General features: G+C 35.7%; 1 protein-coding gene across 1 annotated transcript; it reads left to right on the forward strand.

The window, feature by feature from the left end:
* Positions 1 to 96: 96 nt before the first annotated feature.
* On the forward strand, positions 97 to 20,995 carry DTWD1 (DTW motif tRNA-uridine aminocarboxypropyltransferase 1). Its single transcript, XM_077881056.1, has 5 exons — positions 97 to 207; positions 4,456 to 4,774; positions 9,298 to 9,441; positions 11,552 to 11,795; positions 20,679 to 20,995. The coding sequence occupies exons 2-5, from the start codon at positions 4,511 to 4,513 to the stop codon at positions 20,924 to 20,926; spliced, it is 900 nt and encodes a 299-aa protein (XP_077737182.1). The 5' UTR covers positions 97 to 207; positions 4,456 to 4,510; the 3' UTR covers positions 20,927 to 20,995.
* Positions 20,996 to 22,791: the final 1,796 nt, after the last annotated feature.

Consider the following 22,791-nt stretch of genomic DNA (forward strand, 5'->3'; position numbering starts at 1 on the left):
TCGCGGGACCTGCGCGGCGCCCGTCTCTAGCAACGGCCCTAGCAACGGCCCTAGCAACGGCCCTAGCAACGGCCGGGCTCCGCCCTCCTGCGTCCCCCGGAAAGCGCTCCGCCGCGCCCGGAGCGCGACCTCCGCCGGGCGCGCGCCTCGAGCCCCGGCGGAGCGGAAGACGCGGGAGCTGAGCGAGGACCCGCGGGCGGCGCAGGTGTGAGTCCCCCTGCGGTCCCCGGTGCGGGTCCCGGCGCCCCTCCGCGGACCAGTGGTCTGGCGGGCGCCGCGCTGCAGGGAGCGGACGCCGCGTGGCCGGGCCTCGTGGCGGGCGTGCCCGGTGTCGCCTGTGAGCGGGGCCCTCCCTGGTCCCTGGGCTCAGGCGCTTGCATTTTCTTAGGAACCTGCGGGCCCTTTGGGAAAAAGGCTTCCAGATTTTTCCTCAAAAAAAAAAAAAAAAAAAAAAAATTTTTTTCCCCCTAACAATTATTTTCAGTGGTTTCCGCCCCCAAAGAAAGTGTGTTCTGGCAGGCAGTCCCCTAGGCACTGTTCTTACTATTTTTTGGTGTTTGGAGTGGTTTGGGGGATTGGGAATCACAGAAGCAGCTTAGTACACAGTGGGCCATGCTGTGTATTTAAAATATTAAGACAGTGGTTACTAAATAAAGCCAAGGAGTCTGTTTCTTATGTCTAAATTTTTCTTGGGAATGTAGGACAAGTGAAGAAGTATATTAATACTTTAAGATGCTAGTTCACGGAGTTGGATGATAAAACCTCGGCTTGACTTAAAACCACAGCATGGAAGGTTGTTTCTGTCTGAACCCCAGTGTGCAGTGATGGGTGGTGTGGGAGGGGCCGTTGGACCTGTACGAAAAGGGTCACCTTGGATTTTAAAATATGAATGTTGGGCCTGTGTATATTATGTGACCAGGTTCTTAAAAATACTTAAGGAAAAAAAAATTTGCAGGGGGTTATATCCAGCACTGAACTGGTCTGCGATACATGGTAGGGGGGTTTTATATAGTATTCCTTTGGGAGGCAACTTGTAGCTCAGAGCTTTTAACATCGTTTTTTTGGGGAAGAAAAAAAAAATCTGTCATGCTGCCACTCGTGCCAAGTTGCAGGTGACCGTTAAATGCGGATGCCAGGTTTGTCAGGTTCCTCAGTAGGGAGATGCATACATATGCTTTCTTTTTCAGAATCATTTTGATTCAGTAAGTGAGTGTCAAATTCCTCCTGCTGCATAAGACACAGGGATAGATACGAAGATCAGTAGAGAATTCTGTTCTTGCAGAGTTGGCTGATAGGACGGATAGCTTGGCTAAAAGGCAACTCCAGACTAAAGCAGGTTTTTCTAGGCTAAATATGTGGCACCAGTAATAAGTGGGCAACGGTAAAGAGAGGGCAGAGATTGAGATTACACCCCACCTGTGTAAAATCCCTAAATAATCTCTTTTTATGTGACTGTGGCCCTTTCCCCAGCCCCTCTTCAGAGGGGTGCTTTTAGGACACCGTGGGGTAGGTCCCTCCCTCCCTCGGCTCTGCTTCTGGGAAAGCAGGACACTGGGCCTGTCTCTCCCCTGGGCACCGGGCGGGCCCGGCCGGGGAGCAGACCTCACTGGGAACACCCCGCTATTTATTAAATCACAGTGATTGGTGTTCAAAACAAAACAAAACTAGATTGATCATCTAGATCCTGACTTTAAGACTAAAAATGGAGGATTATATGCAAGGCAGAGTTAATGGGATTTGGTGAGTAATTAGTTTTGTTGGAAAAGAGGTTAGAGGAGGAGTAAAAAATGTTTTCAATCTAAGTTAGAGTGATGAATGTACCATCAGGTTAAAAGTATTTGTTCTTTAGGAGTAAGTTGTTTTTATGTTTTCTAGGTAACTCCCACAACTCCACTTGTATTCCCTGCACAGATTTGATGTTAGTAAGTATTTTTTGAAGGTTGTGAACCATCAGGTTTACAACAAACTATTGGTACACATTTGAGGCAGGCTGTTAGGTCAGGACAGATGACTTCATTATATGGTTCAGAGACATTTGGAGGGAGCAGCCCATGACTCTTTCTGGCCTCTTTTAGGTGGCCGTCACAGCCCTAAGTGAGAGTGTATGGGTGAGACAGGGAAAGGAGCCAAAAACATTTCACCTTCACTGCCTTATACATGTTTATGTTGTTTGGGGTTTTTTTGTTTGTTTGTTTGTTTGTTTTGAGAGGAAGAACATTTATATAAAGCTTCATTAATATCCATTCGGCTTTATGGATGGAAAGCCAAGTGAAATATATAGGAATAATTCTGAGGCAGAAGGCTCTTTGAGGGCGCTAGAAAAACATATCAGTAGTTTTCCATTGGATGTCAGGAAACACATTGACTTTTCATGGCATCCCCAGGAACTGTGTACTTCAATCCCATTATTGCCTGGGCCTTTTTGTGGCATACGCAGACCCCCTAAAAAGCTCCTGGAACACCTAGGAAAATGGAGTCAGGTTGAATTAGTCTGGGGCACCTGGGTGGCTCAGTCAGTTAAGCATCCACCTTCTACGCTGGTCATGATCTCAGGGTCCTGGGATTGAACCCTGAGGATTGGAGCCTGTGTCAGGCTCCCTGCTCAGTGGGGAGTCTGCTTCTTCCTCTCCCTCTGCTCCTCCCCTTCTGCTCTTCCCCCTGCTTATGCATGTGTGCTCTCTCTCTTTCTCCCTTTCTCTCAAATAAAATCTTTAAAAAAAAAAAAGTCATTCTAAGGACAAGAGCAGCTTTAATGTCTGGGAAGAGATCCTATCAGTCTCTGGAAATCGGAGCTACAAATCACCTGTTGGGCAACCAAAGGTCAGCAATTGTCACAAGCCAATAGGGGTCTCATTACTGCACTTAGGAAGGTAGTTAAATTCCCCTTAAATCTTGGTTTGGGTTTACTCTGGTGTTGCCTGAGGTCCTTACAGAGAAACATTTTTAGGTTGTAATAGTCGTGAGTTACTCCATCATGGGACTCATCCTAAAAAAGAAACTGGACTGAACTAATTCAACTTGACTCCATTTTCCTGGGTGTTCCAGAATGACTTTTTGATCGTAGTCAGGATTTTTCCACCTGGATCTGTAGACTCTCACAGATCTGCAAGCCACTTGAAATTGTGTTCAAAATATTGTGTTTGTGTATGCATTTTCTGCAGATAAGGTCCAAGACACAAGATCTTAAAAGGATCTGGGACTCAGAAAAAGGTGGCAGCTCGGTAAATTTACTTTGAGTAAATTTGACCAGCATATTTTATTTTTCCTTGTGGCAAGGAAAAAAAAAGTGGCAAGCATCTTTTTCTTTGCATCTTTTTGTTTGGGTCTCAAACTTACTGGGATTTACAATCTATGAAAAACTCTTGATGAGTAATTAAATTAGTATCACTAACTTCCTGTTGGTTAATTATGTTGCATATTATGTTCTACTGGAGTTTTGTTCACTTTCTATTTGGGATACCACAAAAAAGTTTCCTGTTGCAGTCACAGCATCTCCCCTGTCTGTTTGTACTCAGAATGCCTGGGGCTTCATAGTTAAACACCACAATGTCATAAAGCTTTATAATGAGAGACTCGTTTTACAGCTTTGGAATGCATATCAAATCAAAAGGGCCCTGGTCTCTTTTCTCCTTTAAAAGATACTGTGCTTACAGAGTATTTTAATAACAGTTGGGACAGCCATAATTCTTCTTGAAAGGAAATATTTAAATGGGAAAGTTATTTTACTATTTTATCACTTAGAACTCAAGAATCTGAATGATTCATATTTTTAAAAAGTGGTATGAAGTCTTAGAGCAAGAGGAAATTAATGTTACTCTCCAAATTTTTTAAATTTATAAAATTACACTTTATTTCTCTGGGTATGTATTTCATCATTTGGGATATTTTACAAATTGTAATTGGCAGTAGATGCCTGTCCTATTTTAATGGATGTTTAGTTATATTTTTCTGTGTGTGATTTAAGTTGGGGAAGAATATATCCTTTAGAACATAACCAACTAAATTTTACTAATTTCACTGCAACCTTGTATTTTCATTAGGATTCAGGTTGAGATTTGATGTCATATAACATCAGTTTAAAGTCAGATCCTACAGAGTTGAATACATTCCTGGCTGATACATTAAAACACTTATTCCTATATAAAACAAAATAAGAGTCCCTGAAAAATATATTGTTGGTACCTAAATTTTATATTTGAAATACTTTGTCTAAGAGAGCACCTTTTTATTTTTATGGAGGGAATGGCCCAGAAGGGTATCTTACTGTTTTGAGTTTATTACTTTTTAATTTTGTACTTTCAGTCGTGCTAATTTAGTGGTTTATTAACACTTGTTAATAAATACTAAAAATAGCACGCAGTTGTGAGTTAAATTGAGTACTTTTCTTTGTGGAGGCAAGGAATAAAATATTTCCTGTCTTTATTTCACCCCTCCACTTTTTTTTTTCTTTTGCAGTGCACCCGTGATTTATGTTTTAGAAATAGATGTTAAACTTTGGTTTGAATGAAAAATGTCTCTCAATCCACCTATATTCCTCAAAGAAAAGGAAGAAAATAATTCAAAATTTATAGAAATACAACACTCACAAACTACTTCCATAGCTGCAGAAGATCCTCTTCAAAACTTACGCTTAGCATCTCAAGAAGTCCTTCAAAAAGCTCAGCAAAGTGGAAGATCAAAATGTCTCAAATGTGGTGGTTCAAGAATGTTCTATTGCTATACATGTTATGTCCCAGTTGAAAATGTACCTATTGAACAGATGCCACTTGTGAAGGTTGGTAAGAAATTTAATTATTTGAAAGTAGGGAAAGAAGTTTTAAAAAGACATCTCATATATACTTTCTCTGATACAATTGATAAGGGTGATAAATAGTATTATTATGGAAATGAATAATATTAATAGAAAAATTAATCTTACAGACTGGTAGACCTATTTGTTTTTGTCTCTGGAAAAAGAGATACACACTGCTAAAATACTTGGGTCTGAGATGAATGGTATTGTTTTGAATGAAATCAATTACTTTTTCATTAATGATTATAATTCATCTGAAACACAGGGGAAAAATATGATAAACATGAATACTACAAGAGACAAGTATATAGATTGCCTGAAGGAAGTTCAGAAGCTCCCTCAGGATCTTGGACTTCTTTTTAAGAAAACATATCCTGAAGGAGCTAGGATTGATTTTTGCTTAGACTTTTGTAGAACAGACTTAGCCCCATCCTAGATGGAGATGGAGCTCATGTTGGTGACCAAAACTAAACTAAAATTAAAAAGACTAAGATGTGGGGTGCCTAGGTGGCTCGGTTGGGTATCTGGCTCTCGATTTCAGAACAAGTCTCAATCGCGGGGTTCTGAGTTCAAGCCCCACATTGGACTCCACACTGGATGTGGACCCTACTTTAAAAAAAAAAAAAAAAAAGTAAAGACTAAGATCTACTCATTTGACTATGTTATAATTGTAGCGTTTGAAGCCAGATTTTAAAGTGTTGATTTGAATTGATTGCTTTATACTTTTGGTTGCTTACCAAGACTATTCTTGTGTAGATCAAAGGCCTATAGACCATGATGTCTATGTAATCAAAAAATTTATTACATATATGTCAACTTGTCTCACATTGACATGAACTTTAGGAGTAAATCAAATAATGTATAAAATTTGCTGCTTACTAGGACTTTAGAGAGATTAAACTCTACACATGGACTCATTAGAACTTTCTAGTGAGAAAATAAGTTAAAACTGTAAAAATATTTAATGTGATGATTTTAAGATTCATTTAAATTTGACGTAAAGCATTTTAATACTTAAAATTTTCTACTTGAAATTCAATTTAGCTTATATGTCATCTTGGCAAGTCCAGGGTCTCTTTGGGGATCTAAAATCACTCTTAACAAGCTATTGGAAAGTTTATTGTCCAAGAAGAAGTAAGCATGGAATCTAATCAGCTTCGTAGTTACTTTAGAAAAACTGAGGGCTTGAGGAAAATAATCTTCTTTAAGTTTCCTGTTATCTTGTAAGAATGTTACATTTCAAAAGAATAGTTTTTGAAGTATATACAGAATTTTCTATCTTCTGTTTACATTATAGCCACATAAAGAATATCCCTTTAAAAGTTTTATCTTAAGATGTATTGTGTTCAAAAGGATTGAAGATCAGAACAAGAAAAGTCAGTAGCATACTGACTTTTCATAATAATTTATCTTCATAGAAATTTAATAATAGAGGATTATTTTCCAAAGCAGTGGTTTAATGTCCACTCTTTAGAAGTGACTTAAAACACTATGCCATGTGTTTGATCAACTCTAAATGGCCTACTGGAGCATTCAGAGTTTTTTTTTTTTGCATTCAGAGTTTTTTAAAGTGTTTATATTTTAATGGCCAAATGTAAACCTCAGTATGTTAATATATATTAATAATAAAAACTAAAATTTTTTCTAATTTTTACAAATCATTCAGCATATGCTTTTAGATAGCCTGCTTGGGAAGGGAAGATGACTACATAATGAGTAAGTGGCTCCCAAGCTTTAAATTTTAATCTATGGAATAAATTCATAAATACTGATTTCTTTTTTCATGCAGAATATAGTTTTTTTTTTTTTTTTAAATGTCATGAGAAATGCATGACTAGAAGTAAAAAGATGCTCTTGGTATTTTTTAGAAGAGGAGCAAAAAAACCCCACAAGATCAAAGAAAGCATCATCTTTATTAGAGTCCTAGAATGTAAGACTCTCTTTAGGAAAGTTGATGATCATATAGGAAAAGACTTAGGACTTCCTGCTAATGATATTTTGATAAATTTGGGCAGAATGGTTTGGTAAAACACTTATAGAAAATACAGGTGTTAGCAGATTGATGTTCTTTATGTGTTTGAAAACAGAACATCTCTATTTGAACTGTGTCTGGTCAGCACTACTGGTGTTACCCTGTACTCTGTCATTAATTAAGAATTATCTTCCTTTAAAATGTATGAACTAGAGCACAAACATATGTTTCCATGATTTGATCTGTGTCTTTGCTTTTGTTTTGTAGTGTCAGAAATTTTAGGCTTGCTCAGGGAGAACTAAAGGAACTAGACTGGGTCCCAGGAATACTTCTTGAACACAGATTTTTCATAATTGTCTTACACCTGTAGAATTTAGTTCATAATAGGCAAGGTACATGACTTTTTTTTTTAAGATTTTATTTATTGGAGAGAGAGTGAGAGAGAAAGAGAGGAGAGAGAGAGGTAGGGAGTGAGCATGAACAGGGAGATGGGCAGAAGGAGAGGAAGAAGCAGACTCCCTCCTGAGCAAGGAGCCTGACACGACATAGGGCTTGATCCCAGAACCTGAGCCTAAGGCAGAAGCTTAACCCACTGAGCCACCCAGGTACTCTGGTACATGACTTTTAAATACATGAATAATAGTCCTGTGTTCTTGATATAAATGATACCCTTCAGACATAGCAAGCTGATGAGAAATGTTGATGGTTACCTTTGGAGTTTTCAACTCTACTCATCAGCCATGTAAGAAAGTCAGTTTTATTACTAATAGAATACTTTGTCATGATGTGCTTTCTTTTTCTTCTTTCCTCTTTCCTATCTTGCCTGGGCTAAGATAATGCTGACCTGGGACTGAGAGACCCCGGGGAAAGGGAATGTAGTGTCAACTGAGACTGAGCATCATGAGGAAATTCTGATGTAGAGTTCAGCCAGAAGTAGACTGATGTAAAATCATTTGTGAACTGCCTACTTAAATGGTAAATTTTCTATAACTAGAAGTTGGTTTGATGATTTAAAGCAATTGGCCCTAATTGGTCACTAGGCCTAAGTGGGGAGGGAAGGAGACACAGGGTTTGAAACCCTAAATTGAAAACTATTTGGGATACATATTTATGGCCCTTCCGGGATATACACCATCCTTTTTCCACACAATCATCCGGACAGATAAAGTCTATGCAGTTGAGGTCATTCAGTAGCATGCAGCAACTGCTTCTTTGAAAAACAGCTCTGTAATTGATGATACACACAATAATATGGATAAATCTCAGAATAGTTATTTCAAGTAAAAGTAGTCAGATGAAGAGTACATACTGTATGATATTATTTATATAAAATCCTAGAAAATGCAGAGTAACCTATAGTTACAGCAGATCAGTCATTGCCTAAGCATGGGGAAAGGGGAAGGGGGAGGCACAAGAAGGCCTTTGGGGATGACAGATATGTTAATGATTTTGATTATAGTGATGAATTCAAGGATGTTAAAATGTATTATATTGTACTCTTTAATTATGTGGAACTTATTATACCAATTTTATTTGTTAAAGCTGTTTTAAAAAGCAAGAAAAATAATTTTGTACCTCAGGGTAAAATTAGCTTGCCCCAGGGTAAATACCTGGAATCCTGGCTGTTCTAGGTGGGGTGGGAGCTGGAGGAGTGCTTATAATAACAAATAAGTAACTTATGATCGACAGTGAAGAATTCGTCTTAGAGAGTTTCTTACATATATATTATGGGGGGTAATATGACTGGGCTTTCATTTTCATAATCATGGCTGACTACAGCACTTGTACAGGCATTATACAGAAAACTACAAGTCAGTGAAATAATAGTAAAATCTAACTCAAAAAATGTTAGAGAATATCATTTTTGCAAAGAGGTAGGATGTAATACATAACAAATAATTAAACTTTAAGGAAAATAGACCATGATTTTGAAGAGAGTTGATTTTTGTATAAAGTGTGTACCTCCTAGACCTATTCTGTTACTTTTCCAATTGATAATTATTTCATTTGTGCTGTTAAAGACCACTGATGAGGGTCATGATGTTCATAACAAAGGGTCCTTTGAAGGGTGGTACCTTTGATCTCAAAGGATGTATAGGGAACAAAGTTTTGACTTGAATTAGATGTGAGGGCTTTACCCAAACTTATATTTCCTTTACTGTCATTAACAAACCTAAAGTTTATAGGAATTATAAAAAATGTTCTTGGCACAGATACTGAAATGCAAGGAATTGGACTCAATACCTAAGTAGCTTAAATAAAAATGACCTTGAAGTTTTGCTTTAAGAACAGATTCTGTGTTAAATGAGTTGGAAATAATTGTTCTATTTTATATGATCAACAATATCAAGGAAGAAATTTGGGTTTGCTTTATGACTCTTAGCATTCCTAATATTCTGGTTTGAAAAGTATGCCTTTCAAATTATATTATAGGAACTCAGTTGAGCTTGTTTAAGCTTTGAAGAGAATTTTTATTAACATAAAAATTAGAATTTTTATATTTATTGTGTTCGTCTTTTTTTTTTAATTTTAGCTCCCACTGAAGATTGATATCATTAAACATCCAAATGAAACAGATGGCAAAAGTACTGCTGTACATGCAAAACTATTAGCACCTGATTTTGTAAATATTTACACGTATCCCTGTATTCCAGAATACGAAGAAAAGGACCATGAAGTAGGCAGCTTATTTTTTATAACTCTTCATATTGAATCTAAAAAAGAGTTTTAAATTCTATTGCCTTTCTGAACTTACTTGAACATAATTTAATATTTTTATTAACGACCTGGGGTTATCTTTATGTAGCACTAAGCAATACAATTTATTTATTTCATTGGTATCTTCAAAGATCAAATGATCTGAGATTGTTAACACTTTTTTGAACCTTGTCTTTCTACTTTTTATAGTTTTTCTGCGTTATTTCTTCAGGTTTTTACTCTGCTAATATTACCGTGCCTGCTTTTACTTTCTAGCCTCTCCATTTTCCTGCCAGTACTATGTATAGAGGATTTAATTTCATGCAAACTAAGAAACCATATTACAGTTGTTGGAAATTGGAGACATTGTTGGAATTTCTCCAAAAGAATAAAAGAAATTCTGAATTGGAAGAATTTTCAAGAATTCTCTCTGAATTAAGAGCTTTATAAAATGGCCTTTGTAACATCTTTTGGCTGCTTAGAGGCCTTACTTTGATCATTTTTAGATTCTTAATTGGTTTTCACAGAGTTGAAATTGTCACATTGGTGAGATATTACTTCTCTTGTTGAAAAGTAATAGATCTCAAAAAAACTAGGCCTTGCGTACTTCTAAAAGAAGTATGTAAACCCTTTTAGTTTTGAGACCATTTATTGGTATGGTTAATCTGGAAACAATTAAAAATCAATGTGTTCATTTGTTCTAGGCAGACTTAGTTTTTCCTTTCCCATCTCTCTATATATATTTTGGTTGAGTTTATATAGAAAGTGTTTGTAAATGAGTTCTGGGTTTTGGATCTTGGAATATATTTGTGTTTCCCTCTCTGGTCAGCAAAGTATCATTTGAATAGAAGACAGTGCTAGGTTCTATAAAGCGATGTGATACGCTTCAATCCAAGAAAATTACAAAGCCCTGAACTTTGCTAATTGGGTATGGAGGAAACATAGGCATGCATTATAAATGTTTGAGAAACTTTTACAACTCTGAAGTTTTTAAATTCAAGATTTTTCTTTTATTTTATACTGTTATACTGCTTATTTTATACTTTTATTTTATTATTATTTTATAATAATAAAATTTTATTTTTATACTGCTTATTTTTTCATATTAAAAATGGAATATGCTTTTATTTTTATTTTTATACTGCTTATTTTTTCATATTAAAAATGGAATATGCTCATTAAAAGAATTTGGGAAATATAGAAAAATATGGGCGATAAAATGCCCATGATTTGACCAACATTTGTTCATTTATCAAATATTAATTGGTGCCTGCTTTGTGGCAAGACCTGTTCAGACATTGGAGGCTCTGACAGTGTGTAAGGTTTCAGTTAAAACATGCTGAAGAAAGATAGAATTATTCCTTGAAAGTCAGATTTTTCTATTTTAATTTTTAATTAAAATTTCCTATTTTTAATTTTCCCTGTAATAAATATATTTTAACAGATATTCTGGGTATTTTTCCCTGTAATAAATATACTTTAACAGATATTCTGGGTACTGTGAGTTGTATAAATTCCCAAAAGTGAAATAATCAAAAGGTATGAACATTTTAAGACTCTTGATTTAAAGTGCCAAATTGCTTTCATGAAGAGTTATATTATTGAAACCTGGTATCAGTAATGGATATAAAGGCCCAGAACACCATATCCTCACCAGCATTGACTATATTATTTGTCTTCTCTCTGATTGTCATAGAGGTGAAAATCGTGTTTAATTACTGTTTTTCATTGGTTCTTTTACCTAGTATGATGTACTTTGTCTCTTATGCTGTGAAATATAACAGGATTTAGTTTTTTGATTCCTTATACAATTAACTTGGCTTCTATCAATAGGCAAATAACTTATTTTGAAGCAATACTTTTAGCTAGTATGTTATGATTTATAAATTATTATGGAATAGCCAAAAACTTTACCATACTTATTAAAGATACATAAACTTTAGAATGGCTCAAGTGGTTGTTATAGAACCTAATGTTTGTTTCTCAGATATTCAACATGTTTGTTTTTCTTAAAGTTTTAAGAATATCAGAATATATTCATTTTGAAGATCATAACAGCATAACCACTAACTTAAGTTTCTTTGCTTTAGGTTGCGCTTGTTTTTCCTGGACCTAAGTCTGTCTCAATAAAAGATATTTCTTTTCATCTGCAAAAAAGGATTCAAAATGTTAGAGACAAAAATGATGACCCTGACAGGCCATCTATTAAACGCAAGAAAATGGAAGAACAGGATTTGAATGACAAGTGCCAAGACGCAACACTGAAAAAAATTATATTTATAGATAGCACCTGGAACCAAACAAACAAAATATTCACTGATGAAAGACTTCAAGGTAGGAATACAGAATTGTTATGGATAGCTTCTTCCCCTAACTTTCATTTCAAATACTTCAAACCTGCAGATTTATTGGAAGAATTGCATGGAATACCCATACCTTTTGCCACATTTGTTTCATTTCTCTATTATATGTGTGTGTGTGCTTAGATATTATACACATTTTTTGTTCAACCACTTGAAAGTAAGTCACAGGCTTTGCAAATACTTCACCCTTAAATACCTTACTGCACATCTTTTAAGAATAATTGCATAATTGCAATACTATTATCACTCTAGGAAAATTAACAGAAGTTCTATAATATCTAATATAATCCATATTTACATTTCCCTAACTGATCCAGAAATATCTTCTGTAGTCTTTTTTCTTCTGCTACAGCATATAGACTCATATTCCATATAGTTTTTTATGCCTCTTCAGTCTCTTTTTATGTAGAGCAGTCCCCTGTTTTTGTTTTCTATGACTTAGACTTGTGTGAAGGGGACAGTTGTCTGAATGCTTTGTCATGATTAGATTCAGTTTAGTGTTTTTGTAAGGATACTTAGAGATAAAGATAAATCTAGGGTTGTGCATGACAATTCCAGTTTATACCTTTTGTTTTGATATAATTATTAATAGCATTCCCTTTCACTTTCAGAAATGAAGCTATTAAGCTGATAAATTATATGATTACCATATTCATAGATAAAGTTATATATTTATTGCATCAAATCAGGAGCTATATAATTTAAGTTTCATTATTAGTAATAACTTTAATTATTTTATCAAAGTGAGGATTGCCAGATCTATTATAAAAATTCATTTCTTCTTTTTGAATCTAGTAGTAATCTTTGAGGTGATACTTTGAGACTATGAACTATTTCCCAGCTGCTTTTCACTGAGTGGTTTTAGTATTCATTGATGATTTGCCTAAATCAGCGGATACATTGAGGATTGCAAAATGATGACATTTTAAAGTATTCTTTCTTTTACATTTGTTAGCTGGCATTCTTATATGAAGAGCCTTTCTTCCACCTATTCCTTTTTTTTTTCTCTTCCCTTTTATGAGATCAGTATGGGATTATCATATGTAATACATTGTGATTGTATTCCTTTTGATACCCAAATTGTCTCAGATCATTTTGCCAGTAGGAGCCCTTCAAGTCTTATGTGGCATGGCCTCATCAGTCTTTCTGGTACAGCAGGATGTCCCAAATTCACTTGTACTTTTTTCGTGCCCGACCTAGAACCAGTGATTGTGCAAAGGAGCTATGGTTCTTTTTAGTGCAGAGTGATATTAGAAACCAAGATCTGGTAAATTTGGGGCACTTGGGTAGCTCAGTGGTTGAGCGTCTGCCTTTGGCTCAGAGAGTCATCCCCAGGTCCTGGGATCGAGTCCAACATCAGGCTCCCTGTGGGGAGCCTGACTCCCTCTCTGCATAGGTCTCCACCTCTCTCTCTGTGTCTTTCATGAACAAATAAATAAAATCTAAAAAAAATAAAAATAAAAAAAATAAAAATCTGGTAAATTTATTACAACTTGGATGTCATTGTTTCAGTGGATAGAGCCAAGGAAAATAAATATATATCATGAGTTCACATGGATAGTTCCAATTCCAAGACTTAACATTATAGGGATTTCCTTCCTTTTGTTATACCTTTGTACTCCCTTTCTCTTAGAGTGAAAAGTTCAGTTCCTAATAAAATAGTTTAAAAGTGTTGCTTTGCTTGTCCAAGTAGCACAACTAGTAATAGAAGCACAACTAGTGCTCAGAAACTCATGGTACCTCTCTTGTTTACTTGCATCTTACTCAGTTCTTCAGGCTTTATCAGTAGCTTCTCTAGAAACTAGATTTATTTCCAGCCCTTGATGACTTTGTTTGTATACCATGTATGATTAGATGGCAAGAGAGAGCTACTTAGTTGGTTTTAGGCAGTTGCCAAATAGATTCAACCTAGGAGAGGTTTTCTTAGACTGCTGTGAAAAATGCATGTCACTTAGAAAAGAAAGTTAATGACAATTTTTGGAGTTTAACTTGTGGTGAGTAATCCCAAACTAAAGTATAGTGACAATACTAGATTTAGTTTAATTGACAGAGTTCATACCTCTGAGGTCAACATACATGTTAGTTAGATTGTTTTGTCATTCTAGTTGTGTGTTTGTATGTGAGAAAGATAGGCAGAAAAATAGAGGCAGAGATTTGTGTGTGTGTGTGTGTGTGTGTGTGTGTGTGTATGTGAGAGAGACAGACAGACAGACAGTGGGGGAGAGGGAATGTGAGAGGGAGAGGAAATACCTGAAAGAACCTTTCGCTGTTTAATAGAAAGATGAAACCCTAAGGCCCTGCTCTTTGGAGTGCTACCTGTGAATATTATTACCTTGGATGGTTACAGCATCAACTCAGGCATCAACTCTTCAGTTTGAAGATTTTTCTGAGCCACTTTCTTTATAATTACCTTATATGGTAATTGAAAGGATCAAATGAAAGAACTGAGTGAGAATAGTTCAAAAAACTATACAAGGAATTATTGAGGCACAATTCAAAATCTGTTTTCAGGAGTGTTCATATTTAAGCTTAAGGCTTAAAATCAGATTTGGAAAAATTTCTGTTATTCCTTCCAGATCACATAGTAAGTATCATATATTGTTGTGCCCAAGATCACGAATCCAAGAAACCACCAACAACCGATGCAAACACATGAGGGTTTATTTACAAGCTCGAGCCTGGGTCCAAGTATACCCGACACAGCGGAGCAGGGACTTGGACCCCGAGACTAAGAGGCTTAGCAACTTTATAGGGGCCAGTGGCCAATGGGATACGCAGAAAGTTGCACAGTCATGCTGATCCACTTGCAGGTGGCTGATTGAATTACATTTTACCTTAAAGTATCCATTTGAACTGGCCTATCACTGAGCCGGATTTCCAGTTAGGGTGTGCCCTGAGTTTGACTAGGGTGGGGCAGTGCCCTAAGTAATAAGCAGGTCAGCACAAGGCGGGTGCAGCACAAAATAGAGTCAGTCCTGCTCTGCTTGTCCAGGGGTAGGGGATTTTGTTAAATTTCCTAGGTCCCACAATATTTCAATTCTGTGCTACATGAAAAATTTTAAAAGGGATTTCTTAATTACTTCAAAATCATGGAATAAACAGATTCAGTTTTCTCTGCATACCCTACTTCAGCCTCTCCCGTTTCTGGCTCCTTATTGCACCATACGGAATATTTGGGGCTCTGCACATATTTATAGTCTCTGTATATGTGAAATACCAGTTTCCAGATAAACCAAGTTACTTTTTCAAGAAACAATCCATGTTTGCTATTAATCATTGCCTTTAGGTTTTAAAATGTTTTATTACTTGATGGGATTAAGCTAAACAAACCAGCTCTAAACCTCAGATAAAAACCTCAAGTGTAATATATGGGAAATTATGTTTCTGTTATCTTAGGAATGCTGAGGTTAAGATGCCCTTAACAATATAAAAATATACCGTTTTGCCACATTTTACAGAGAAATATCTCTGAATATTTTACTGCTGTCAAAATAAAACACTTGAAGGTTGACTGTGTAGTTTAATCATAAAATGTGAACCTACAAGTGAAGAATGTCATAACATTCTTGAAAATTCACTATAAGAAGCCTTGGGAGGACTTGGTGGGGAAGGATGGTATTTTTTTGTTGGGAAGGTAGTCCAAATGATAAACACTGGCATTATATTGTAATTTTAATTAAAAATTAGCCAGCTCTCTGCCTTCATTTTGGCTGTATTGATACAATGTTTAAAGTGACTGCTTTTTTTCAGATTAAAAGCATTCCCTGAGCTGTATTCAGTGTGTCATTGATTGCTGTATCATATATTGCCTCATTTAGTCCTCACAACAACAGTATGAGAATGCCTCAAGATTTTTATTCTCACTTTTCAGTTGAAGAAACTCAGGTAGTAATTTTGAAGAGAAATCTATTTATAGTTATCTGCATTTAAGTTCTAAAAAAATTTTCTGAATTCATCATAAAGTTATCAATTACCAGAAATGCTAGTAAAAGAATTTTTTAATGTATGTGTTGAACTTTTAAAAATACATATTTTCTGTATAATCCCATGCCTGTCTATTTCAGTGTGTTTTAAAAGGTTCTATATACTTGTAAGTAAATCTTCACGACAGGATGGATTAGTTGTAATATTCACTAAATTATGATTTTTATTTTTAACATTTTAGAGCATACAGTATTAGAAACCAGCACTATTTAATAGTAACTCTTTGTTCTTTTAGAAATTACATGTAATATCAAATCCTATGTGAAGATTTAAATTATACTAATTACTTAGAACATTTTCAAGTGTCTGCCTTACTTCTTGGGTATAATCAACATTAATACAAATAGTACAATAGGGTTTGGTTTGGTTTGTTACAACTTTTGTGTATCTTTGAATCAGAATTGTTCAAATTGAAATATTTTCAAAACAGCTAGATAGAATACTTTAAAGCTTTTGTGATTTGTCTGTTTATTCAGTAATGTTGGATAAACACCTGTTCCTAGACAGGCGGTGTCCTAGATTGGCGGATATGAAGGAGAGTAAAGCAGTATCTCTACCTTCCAGTCGATCACAATGGCTATTAGTTAGGGTTGTCTCACCACTTGAAACAGAAACTCAGATAGAATCTGAAAACAAGTAGTGGGTTTACTTTTTATGGGTTAAAGTCCAGAAATGGGTAGTCCAAAGCTGTTTCAAAGATTTCACAATCCCTATAAAGACTTAGGCTCATTCCGTTTTCTTCCTCCATCACTTTCATCCTCACACTTGTAATAGCTGCCGGGTCTTGAGACATCCATATATATTTCAGGCAAAATAAAGGACAAAGGGCAATATGTATATGACCACTGAGTCTGTCTGTTTCATTAAAAGTAAATATAAGAATAATAATAATAGCTTTCTTGGAATTTCCACCTAGGAGATTTCATTTTTCCTTTCTTTGGCCAGAATGCTTTACCTGAGCACTCTGGCTGTAAATAAAGCTGGGAAATTTTTAGCTGGTATAATGGTATAGCACATAGTGATACAATGAATAGTTAAGAACCCAAGCACCAGAATTGTATCAATAACTTTTATCTGTGTGCTCCCCTATGCCACTCCACTTCTTCCCCAAACAGAGTTAACTGTTCTCCTGGACTATGTTTTTATCATTACTTTGTATATTATTTTTATACATCTATTTTCATATTCTTTATATTATTTAATTTTATTTTGACCTGCATGTTGTATTCCTGGGGGCCTGAAATCTAAAGTCACCATTTTGTTTCTAAGCTTTGTCTATGTTATTATATGATTAGCTATAGTTTGTTCATTTTTACTGCTGTATATTATCTGACTGTGTGAATATACTATAGTTTATCAGGCTCCTACTGATGAAACACTTGAGTTTTTTCTAGTTTTTGCTCTTACAAATAATGAACCTACAAACATTCTTATGCATGTATAAGGTTCCTTAAGGAAATATACTTAGAAGTGGAATTTTGGGTTGAGAATGGTCACTTCTACAGATAATACCAATTGTCTTCCAAAGTGTGGGTATATAAACTTATACACCCATCACTGATGTATGAGAGTTCCCATTGATCCATGTTGCCTCCTATTTTGGTATTGTCAAATGTTTGATTTTTGCCAATATAGTGGATATAAAGTGGGATCTCATTGTGATCATAATTTGCCTTTCTTTAATAATTGGATTGAGCATCATTTTGTTCACTTATTTGGCCACACACATCCTATTCTGTGAAATACCTATGTGCATTTTTCTAGTGTTTTTTTTTTTATTGATTTGTAGGAATTCTTTGTATCTACTAGAATGTAGATAGTAATCTTCTTGCAGTTCATGACTCATCTTTTAAATTTCTTTATTGTATTTTTTGAGGAACATGTAGAATTTATCAGACTTTCATGTTGAGCACTTACTGTGTCATTTATTTAAAACAACTTTTTAAATTGTTATTTCTTTTAAGATTTTATTTATTTATTCATGTGAGACACAGAGAGGCAAACAGGCAGAGGGAGAAGCAGGCTGCCTGCTGAGAGCCTGATGCAGGACTCCATCCCAGGACCCCGGGATCATGCGCTGAGCCAACGGCAGATGCTCAACCACTGAGCCACCCAGGCGTCCCTTGTGTCTTGTTTAAATCCTCTCTACCCTAAGATACTATATTTTTTCAAATTTGTTTATAGATTTTAAAAGTATTTTCTGTGTAAATAATGTCAATTATGTTTCTTCTTTTTCATTTATTTTGCATCTAATTAATTTATTGTTTTTATTACTAAGTTAGCTAAGACCTCCAGTGCATTGAGCAGAAGCCCTGTAGTGCTCATCCTTGTGTTTCAATCTGATAATCTCTCTCTTTTATATGGTAGGTTTCATCTATTCACATTTGCGATGAGTATTGATATTTTTGGACATGTTTCTACCATCTAAAATTTTATTACTGTTTGTCCTCTTTTTAACTTTTTTTTCCTTTTCTTTGAAAACTCGAGTTTTTCTTTTTTCTTTTTCTTTTTTTATAAAGATTTTATTTATTCATGAGAGACACAGAGAGAGAGGCAGAGATCTAGGCAGAAGGAGAAGCAGGTTCCCTGCAGGGAGCCTGATGTGGGATTTGATCCCAGGACCCGGGATCAGAACCTGAGCCAGAGGCAGATGCTCAACCCAGGTGCCCTGAGTTTTTTTTTTTTTTTTTCTTATTCCATTTTTTACTATTTCTATTTTGGTTCTTTTAGAAAATTGGACTATGTACATGTGACTTAGAATAATTCAAAGTTTAAACAATATTTTAACCTCTGCTTTTGAATATGCTCTAAGGATTTACTACACTTAAGTTTGATTCAGCTCCCTCTTAGTTGGCCAGCTTATTGTTATTTTTGTTCTATCCTTTATAGTCAGCCCACAAATTAAATATTTTTATTTTTTTGTTTCATTCAGGCAACATTTATTTGGATTTGCATAGATGTTTATTGTTTTCTTTGTTCACCATTCTTTTAACCCAGACTGTCTTTGCTGATATGCATTCCTTAGAAATTCTTTTCATCTGGTTTCCTGTTGGCCTGTGTTCAATTTTTATTTCTCTACTAATGTTTTCATTCATGTTCTTAATAGATAGTTCTTCCGGGTACACAACTTTGGGTTGTTAGTTTTTTCTTTTGATACTTTGGAGATTTTTATTCCATAGTCTTCAATACTCTGTTATTGCTAATGAAAAATCTCCGGTCATTCTGATTACCATTCTTTTATATATGATCTGCCCCTTCTTTTTTTAAAAGATTTTAAAAAAAATTTATTTATTCATGAGAGACACTGAGATAGAGAGAGAGAGAGAGGCAGAGATAACAGGCAGAGTGAGAAGCAGGCTCCATGCAGGGAGCCTAACATGGGACTCGATCCCAGGTCTCTAGGATCAGGCCCTGGGCCGAAAGTGGCGCTAAACCACTGAGCCACCAAGGCTGTCCTGACCTGCCCCCCGCCTTTTTTTTAATTTTAATTTTTTTTAATTGGAGTTCAATTTGCCAACATTTAGCATAACACCCAGTGCTCATCCCGCCACATGCCCCCCTCAGTGCCCGTCGCCCAGTCACCCCAACCTCCCGCCCACCTCCCCTTCCACTACCCCTTGTTCATTTCCCAGAGTTAGGAGTCTCATGTTTTGTCACCCTCACTGATATTTTCACTCATTTTCTCCTTTTCCTTTATTCCCTTTCACTAATTTTTATATTCCCCAAATGAATGAGACCATATAATGTTTGTCCTTTTCCGATTGACTTATTTCACTCAGCATAATACCCTCCAGTTCCATCCATGTCAAAGCAAATGGTGGGTATTTGTCATTTCTGATGGCTGAGTAATATTCCATTGTATACATAGACCACATCTCCTTTATCCATTCATCTTTCGATGGACACCGAGGCTCCTTCCACAGTTTGGCTATTGTGGACATTGCTGCTATAAACATCGGGGTGCAGGTGTCCTGGCATTTCATTGCATCTGTATCTTTGGAGTAAATCCCCAGCAGTGCAATTGCTGGGTCATAGTGACCTGCCCCTTCTTAATGGCTACTTTAAAAATCTCTTTATTCTTGTTCTTTTGCAGTTTTACTATGTTGTGACGGATCTAGACACTAATTTCTTTGTATTTATTCTGCTTGAGATATATTATTTCATGTATCTGTGACTTTGCACTTTTAAAAATAGTCTCTGGAAAAGTCATAGGCATTATCTTTTTAAATGCTATCTCTTCACCGTTCTCTTTGTTCTCTTTCCCTGGGAGTCTTATTAGACATTGGATCCTCCTTATCTCTTAACATTTGAATTTTTTCCTTAGCAGAGCTAAAGAAACAACTCTAGGTACTTTGTTCATGAAGATAGAGCCAAAAAGTGATAATCCAGAAATAAACTTTTAACCATATTAAGGGCCATTAATCTGCCTATCTCTTTCAGTGAGTTTTACAATGATATTTTAAATGTCCGTTCATCAAGGAAATGAAACTTTTCTGAATATTGGTGAATTTAGTCCTGTCGCTAGTTAAAATTAAAAAAAAAAAAAAGACACTGGTAGATAGAAGATAGAAATAATAATACCTTATAGAAAGAGGTGAACATCTTAATTGTTAACTACTTTTAACTCCTGATTGTAAGTCCTAAGATTTATAGATAAGTTAACTGTCATGTATAAGATTTTGTTCTGTTTTATATTACTTCTGTATATACCTTAATGCATTTAAGAAGATATTGTACTTGGAATTGGGATTGAAGGAACTTACCTTTACTCTTAAAGTCCTTTTTTAAAAAATTCTTAAAATAATTAAGAGAAATTATCAATATTGTGCCAGGCTCTGATTTATACTTTTTTTAAATTTGTCTTTGGCAGGATTGTTACAAGTTGAGTTGAAAACAAGAAAAACTTGCTTTTGGCGCCATCAAAAAGGAAAGCCAGATACCTTCCTTTCCACAATTGAAGCCATTTACTATTTTCTGGTAGACTACCATACTGATATATTAAAAGAGAAATACCAAGGACAATATGACAATCTCTTATTTTTCTACTCTTTTATGTACCAGTTGATAAAGAATGCCAAATGCTCTGGAGATAAGGAAACAAGAAAACTTACCCATTAGTTTTTAAGAAGCTACTTATGTCATTTTATTTTGCTAAAAATCAATAAACCTATAATTGTGCTTTGTTTATTCTTAGGAAATATCAATGTATATTATCTGTAAGACCACTTGAAAACATAAGGTTTCATTTGTTTATCTCATATTTTTTAAAGGGAGTTATTTCTAAGGGAATTTTCAGAAACAGAGTTGACTGAAAAACTCATTTTAGAAGTTATCTGCTCAATTTTGGCAAATCTCAATTTTATTACTATATTTTAACATAATATATTTATAACTATGTAATTAGATATAATTGGATATTTGTTTAGGCATCTTCATATTTTTCCATCTATACCCACTCTCACATTTGGAGGTGGGTGGGACCAGAATCTCCTTGCTGAAAATGAAGTCATAAATCATTTGGTAGAGGTTTGTGGCAAACACAGGTAGAACTGGAATTGTGGCTTCACTCCCTAGGGCTATTTCTTTAAGTCCATGCTGCCTGTGATGGACATCTGTTGCTTTTTACATTTACCTGACATTTTTGTTTAGGAAGAAATTCTTGGCAGTCATGTCCTGCCATAGGTATGGACATATGACCCAGTTTGGCAAGGAAAATGACCAATGACCGAGGATGAGCACATGACCCAGCATCCTTTTTGATAAGTGATTTGAATGCTGTAGGAGATAGTGTTTATTTTTCAAAAAGCAATACAAATACAGTGCAGTAATTAAAAGCACAGACTCTAGAGCTAAGTACCTAAATCGAAATTTCAGCTCTTCCTTTTGTACTCACCAGTCATTATGCCAGTTTCTTCATTCTAAAGAGATGGTAGTACAGTAGCTCCCTTATAGGATTATTATGAGGATTAACTGAGCTAATATATCCAAGGCGCTTTCAACAGCACCTGGCAAAAACTAAGTGCTATATATGCGTTTACTCTTTATTTTATCTGAAATTGCAAACTAACCATGCTACAGCCTAGAGCTGTTGGTGGCATCTGTGCTGCAGGTGATAGGAACTTGCCTTAGAATGAAGGCAGCAAAAGAAAGCACAGTGGAGAGAGAAGACTGAGTCCTGAGGACATCATTTAATCACCTAATCTAACTGCTTGTGAATGGAGCCTTATGTGTAGGATAGCTTCTGTTTGCCCCTTTGAATCACCCTCCACTCTTTTCCATTCCGCTCTCTGCTCTGTAGGTGGGTCCCCTTGCCCTCTGGCTTTTGGTTAGGTTCAACAGATAAAAGCACTAGCAAGAGATTGGAGGTTGAAGGAAAATTAAATTGTGTTATTTCCCTTAGCTGTGTACCTCTACTAGAGGCCATCCTATCAGGCATTTTTCCCAGGTAGTTATCCCAGTTACTCCTCTAATTTCAAGCCCATGTTCCATCCCTTTATAGGAAGGAATGGCTCCTAGGTGTAAGTAGCCCCAGAGTAGTACATCACTCCTTGTTGGTTTCCCTGAACGCTGCCTTTACTCAATAGTCATTTTGTTATATTCTTCTCCATTGTCCCTGTGTGCAGTTGCCCTCTATCTCTTTCTGGGACCCTGACTGATGAATTCAACCATGTGGATGCTAGCAATTAATAGTACATTTACCTAAGTACGTTCAGGGCAAAACATAACATGTTTTATGAGAAAAGGAATCATTGGTGAAATTTGCTGCACATTATATTCCCCTCTTAGAGATTCAAAAGGTACAGCTTAAAAGTGAAAAGTCTGGAAGTAAACATTTTGAACTTTAAGTTTGTATTTCTTAAACTTATCTGAATAAGTAATGCCTACTCACATCTTGTGGATATGAGATACTTGGAACATTGCGATTTAAAATAAACCCTGATTATGTAGGCAGCTGAGACCTAAAGAGATTAAGTAACTTGCTC

Source organism: Canis aureus, chromosome 32 (genome assembly GCF_053574225.1).
Source record: "Canis aureus isolate CA01 chromosome 32, VMU_Caureus_v.1.0, whole genome shotgun sequence".
Classification (NCBI taxonomy): Eukaryota; Metazoa; Chordata; class Mammalia; order Carnivora; family Canidae; genus Canis; species Canis aureus.